The following is a 6389-nucleotide window of genomic DNA, read 5'->3' as shown; positions in this document are numbered from 1 at the left end:
TTTAAAATGATATAAAGAAATTGCATTTATTCCACTGTATGTGGTTATGGGGACACTTCAAATGTTTTTAGGCAGAAATTGTATACAAAAAGGGTATTATTCCTCCCTTCAGTTGGAGTAAAATAACTTTTGCATAGATTATGAAAGAGAAAAATTACTTTTTCCTCTGTAAGCTGACAATTTTGCTGGAATCAAACAAAACTATCTGCAGTTAGCTGAGGCACCCAGGGCCAGAGTTATATACTTTCAATTAAAAACTTTAGAAAAAAACATCAAAAAGCGCCTATTTATTTTTGTGTTTATTAGAGGACTGCCATACAACCATGTTTAGCACTTTTAACAGTGTTTTATGTAATTTCAAAGGCTTTCCTGTAAAATGATACCAAACTTTTGTATGTAAACCCCTGCATGTGGGTATGGGAAGCTTTTGAAATTGGGTAGGCCAAATCCAGGCGAAAATCCCCAAAATAGCTTCAGGGTGGAAGAAGTTACCACTAAATTCCTCAACTACATCATTAGCTTGCCTATAGAATACCAATTATGATCTAAATTTGATTTAAATTGTTTTTGATCTAGATGTTATGTGTAGAATTTGGCCATCAGCTGGTTAGAAAAAAACATAAATGATTTACAGTTTAGGAAATAAATAATTTTGACCAGTGGAGGCCCATACAGACATTTATTTCACTGGATGTGGCCAATTGCTCACATCACTACTTTAGTGATACATTTTGTGAATTTATGTTTATATAAACATTAGAAAGGAAATTTAAAATAAATATTATTTCAAATAGTAAAAAATTTTTTGTAGTTTTTGATGTATTTTGAAATGTCTGTTTTTTGAAGAAAAAAAGCCACAGAAATTTGACTGAATGTGTGTGTGACTGTGTCTTTATGTGTGTGTAACGTCACAAAATCTTATTCCACTGAGATGAAGGGAACCATTTTTTAACTAAAGAAAAGTGGCTTAGGGGTCAAAATAAGGGACTTATAAGTGGAAAAAAAAAAACCATTATAATTACCAACAATAAAATACTCAATATTTCATCTCTATTTTGTTGTAACAACATTTATTCATGTTTCACTGCACTGTAAAAAAATTCTGTAGAAATTACAGTATTACTGGGTATTCCTAGCTGCCAGTAACTAACTGTAGATTTTACACTTATGTTATTTACTGGCAACAGTTTGTCTAAAGTTAAATGAACATCAAACATTTTCAGCCTTTATTTTCTACAGTACGTTACTGGCAACCAGTTGCATAATTACAGTTTTTTTTTTTAGTGTGTGTGGTAAAACCCCAACATGGCATTTTTACAATTCTATACCCTGTAATAGTCAATGCAAATCAAATTAGAGTGCAACTATATTTCAAAGACATTAGGCTACATACAACATTGTATTTCTGTATATATTGTATTTTACATTTTGTACAGACACACGCACGCAAGCACACAAATTGTTTCCATGTGGACTTTCCATATAATCACTGTACAAACTGTATAAAGCCATTTTCCCTAACTCAACCCCTAAACCTAATCCCTCACAGACAACTTTCTGCTTTTTTTTAACATCATTTAGTTTGATTGGCATTATATTACAACTTAGATTGGCAATATGAATGTGAAAATAAAAACAGTACAAATGTCATAGTTTTAATAAACTATTTAATAAAAATATTTTTAATCAGAGGCTGCCATTTTGTTTTTCATCACTATACGTGACGTCAAATGATTGCAATAAAACCTGTTATATTAATCCTACAGCAAGGTAAATGTGATAAACAAGTCTTCAATCATACGATTATAAAATTAAGTAAAACTAAAGATGTTTTGTAAACGCACACAGACAGCAGGTGGCGGTATTTGGTCTCCTTTTTCTTTTAAATACAGCATCATCAGGTCTTCCGTTCAGCTCTTTCACAGAATAATACAAAAAAATACTATTGAAAGAAGATCAAAATTAAGCCGATCTAAGAGGTAAGAATGTGTGAGTGGGAAAAAAAAATTCACATGAAAAACTATAGAAGATATCTACCATAGTATAGGTATGTGACAAAATGACGTAATACGCACGAGCGCTTTGTTCCCACGGCTGTGTTCCCAGCAGGTATTCAGCGCCAGACGCGTTGGTGACTTAGGAAATCTGTCATATCTTTGCTTTGTGAATACCTCTAAAGCCCATATACTAGTGACATAAATTACTTCCTCACGTTGATTCTCACGTTCGAATTTCCAAGATTGCTGTCGTAAGAAAAAAGTTATAAGCGAAGCAAAATTTGTCTCGTGTTTGGCATTTAAATCCTTTATGAAGGCGAGTTTTTTTTTGTTTCAAACCAAATACTTTTTATAGAATATACATTTAACTTGAATTAGGTGAAGTTTGGGATTGATTGTAACATTCGCATGTGCTTTTTTAAGATCCGCAAGTGACGTTGTTCAAAAGCAGAATCGCCCATTCAATCATATTGGCTTCCAAAACTTCTCCGTTTTCATCAATCCGTGCAGTATTTTTCAAAGTAATCATACAGAACGAAGGATTAGAATCTCTAGATTACATTATTGGCATGATTTTGTCAAACATATAAATAAATACATGCATGCAACATGCATGCATTTATTGATTTATTAATGATACATAACATAATCATCAATTAATGTATTAATAATATCTGACCATTTAAATTGCTCGCCAGCATTATTAATCAATTAAGAAATATTAAAGAAACAATGAAATGTTTCTTTAATATATAAAAATATAGCTTTTATTTGAGATGGCTTTGATTTCATATGAAAGAATTGATGCTCTCGGTTTCATAAATTAGTGGTTAATCATAAATAATAAAATTCTTATATATACCTTTTAAAAAGATGTCATCTTAACTTTGTTGGGCTGTTAATTACCTACAATTTGGTGTTTGAATTATGTCAATAGGCCAAGATATGAGGAAGTTATGATATTTTGAAGTGTTTGGTCAAGCGGAAGAGGTCACAGTTTTTCATAGTTTTCCTGTGTTAATTGGGTACAAAAATGACCCCCAATTTTCGAGTTTAAAAATGCCATAACTTTCTTAATAATTATCCGATTTTAATCATTTAAAAAACACTTTAAAGTTTGTTTTATTATCTATCATATGGTTATAATTATATATGAATTTTCTAGAATTTTATTTTTTTGTCACATACCTACATAGTATTGACTAACTTAAGCTGTAGTAATATTTCACAACAATTAGCCTACACGTCATCAATTTCAGTATGCGAAACAAAATGGCGGCATCTTTAGGTTGAAATGAGTATTAAAAAAGTAATGAAAATATTTATAATGTTTCTCATCAATGAATTTTAGTAGTTGAAGGCAAAAATCGGGGTACCTTTTAAGAATCACAGCGTCGTCCAGGCATCATTCGTCACTTCCGTGTCGCGTTAGTATTTTTTTATTTAGTGCATGCATACTCCTTTGTTCTGCACTCAATTGTACTTTCCCCAATACAAAAACAGCACACAGAATAGGAACACAGCTATATACCCGCAGTTACAGTTTAAATAACTTATAAAAGTTATAGCACCCCCTTATGGACAGATTGTGACCAATACAGCTCCATCACAAAAGTAGTTATTGTCCATGTAAGTAAAAGCAGAAGAAACACACAAATTGAGCACATAGGTGATAAAGATATGTTTATTGACACATATCCATCAGTGCGGCCTCCAATGCAGTTTAACATGCAATTCATCCAAGACAAAACAGATCGTAGTTCCAGTGCTTAATTTACTGAACACATATGTAAAAAACCATGTTGGATAATTGAGGAGGTATTCATGATCTTGTTTCATTTAGTTATGTACACTGAAAGAGACTATTTTTAAAGGGGAAAATGAAGACATTTCTGGTTTTAATACATCAACATATTCAGAAACAGCAGAATATCTTGCCGCCGTCACGCAGAACGCTTAATAATAAACTTTGGTTGAGAACGTTTAATATATCCAATAAAGAGGATCGTTCCGATTCAAACCATTTATGTTCTGATAAAATCACAATGCGGTTATGCTTTTTAAAGAAAAAAAGAGAAAGATTTGTCTTGTTTTGGAGAGAAACGCAAACAGATATGGCAGTAAAATCGTTATCCAAAAGGCACTAGGTGAGCCAAATGCTACACCTGTTTAGTCTTCTACAAATAACTTATAATTCAAACAGTGCAGTTTTACATTTGTTAACTTAATGTTTTCCTTTTTGAACCATTTATCTATGAATCAAATGTAAGGCAATACATTACAAAAAGATAAACAAAAAATTACAGAAACAATGTACCCAATAAACACACGAAAAAATGGTTTCTATGACAATTTTTACCTCCTGATGCCATAACGATGACGTTCCAATGGCTTGGAGCTTCCACAAACAATAATGATAATGATGAAAATATTATGCATAGACTGGATTTATCCTGCATGCTCCTCAAAACAACCAAACAACCCCCCCAAAATGGAACTCTCAGTACCCAAAACTTCACCCAACCCCATTAATCTTACAGACTTTGAGGGATAGAATAAGGCAACCAGAGTCCGTCAAAAAAGGCATCGAAGACGATCTAGAAGGAAATAGTTTGCAAATCAGAATGACTGTCCCAAAGACCCCTAATAGTTTATTCCCCAAAATGCACCCATGATAACAAGCTATGGTCCCAATCCCAGAGGTTTTAATAGCAAGACATGTGAACAGCTTATAGTTTTCATTCCCAAGACCTAAAACGCTGTCCAAGTTTTCCTCTGGAAAGATTGTAGGAGTCATGGTGTTTAAAAGGCGAAAGTTGAGGAAATCGCAGGGTTGGAGGGCTCAAAAGGAGTCCTTAAATGTCTATGATGCCTCACGATGGGCAAATCCTGAATTTCGGCACCAATGACTGTCTATATTTCAATTCACTTGCGAAATGTAACAACATTAATTCCAAGTTTTGCTTTTTTGTTTCACTTTTCCCGTTTATGTTTTTTTTTTTTTGCAGATTTTGGAGAAGTACAATGTCCCAATTCAATCCCATGGTTCAGATGGTTAGCTGGAAAAAAGAAGACAAAGAAAAGAACTTTTATGAAGAACTTTGAATTTGGGATCATGTTAACTTTATATGATCCAAAATTCAACACATCTCAAGTTAGATTATCTGGGCAAATTTCATGAAAAGTCATCCACGTCACATGTCACCCCAAAATCAAGTTTATAAGGAAAGTTATAAGGAAAACACCACCGTTTTTCAACATTTTACTATGTTCTTACCTCAACTTAGACGAATTAATACATCCCTATATTGATTCAATGCGTGCACTCTTAATCTTTGTACAGCGCGTCGTGAATGTGTTAACATTTAGCCTAGCCCCATTCATTCCTATGGCTCCAAACAGAGATGAATTTAGAAGCCACCAACCACTTCCAGGTTTTCCCTTTTTAAAGACATTTTGCAGTCACTTTGCAGTGTAACATTGCTGCCATTGTTCCTATAGATGTAGGCTACATTTTTTTAAATGTATTTTCATGATCAGATTTATATCTAGGTCATATCATATGTTGCAGTTCATTCAAACATCTACAAAAAAAATTGGTGACTGCATATTACTGTAGGCTGTTCTTTCTTTTCAATTGATTTTGGGGTAAAATTGGATGTTTTCTTAAAATTCATGAAAGTCACCCATGTCTTTGTTAGTTACCACTTTAGAAACACCAGACAGACAAGAACACAAGTCTTGATTTGCACTTCAGTAAGTTCTTCAGTCACTTTTTGCCTTCTGACAATAATAGTTTAAGACTCTGAATGCAACATTATTCAAGCAAACCGTGAGCTCCACAATGGCAAATGAAAACAGTAAAGCTTCTCTGATCTTTTGAGAGGTAGTGCTGAATGCCAATTGGCCACTTGATGGCGCACAAGAGTAAGTTTAGTGAAAGGTTAACAATACAAGCCAATAAACAATTTGTACAGCTGAAGAAAATTGCTAAGATTCCTTAAGTAAAATATTTGCCATTGTGGTGCACAAAACCCCACAGTAAACAGAACAGGAGACCCCTCCAGAGGACAACGCACCACCGTAAACACTGCTAATAAATGTGCTAAACAAACATGGAGGAGTTCACTACACCATTACAACATTAAGGTCTGGAGCAGCTGTGTGTTGCTGTCAGCATGTGCTGGATGTTGTGTCTGCCGCTTGGAGACTGGACTGCGCCCTGCTACAAGACAACAGGAGATAAACAGCCAGTCACGAGTCACGACACTACCCTGCCCTTACAGCCGGCACGATCACAGCCAACAATAACACTCACACATACAGTAAAGAGAGCTATAATGCAGATAAAGGGAATTTCATAAATTCATTTCCAGGACTGTTAAGATTTAG

General features: G+C 33.9%; 1 protein-coding gene across 3 annotated transcripts in view; it reads right to left on the bottom strand.

Annotated features, from left to right (window-relative positions):
* Window positions 1-3665: 3665 nt before the first annotated feature.
* Window positions 3666-6389, bottom strand: part of rock1 (Rho-associated, coiled-coil containing protein kinase 1) — a 68856-nt gene continuing 66132 nt past the window's right edge. The window contains exons 33-34 of one of the 3 annotated variants that reach the window (XM_065267964.2): window positions 6132-6222; window positions 3666-5056 (exon numbers count right to left, since the gene is read on the bottom strand). In XM_065267964.2, the coding sequence (XP_065124036.1) occupies window positions 6171-6222 (52 nt within the window). In that variant the 3' untranslated portion in view covers window positions 3666-5056; window positions 6132-6170. The remainder of the gene's footprint in view (window positions 5057-6131; window positions 6223-6389) is intronic. The other 2 variants (XM_065267965.2, XM_065267967.2) reach the window with 2 other exon arrangements.

This window comes from Paramisgurnus dabryanus, chromosome 6 (genome assembly GCF_030506205.2).
Source record: "Paramisgurnus dabryanus chromosome 6, PD_genome_1.1, whole genome shotgun sequence".
Lineage (NCBI taxonomy): Eukaryota > Metazoa > Chordata > Actinopteri > Cypriniformes > Cobitidae > Paramisgurnus > Paramisgurnus dabryanus.
The sequence above is the reverse complement of the archived record's forward strand: the minus strand, read 5'-3'. Positions and strand labels throughout refer to the sequence as shown.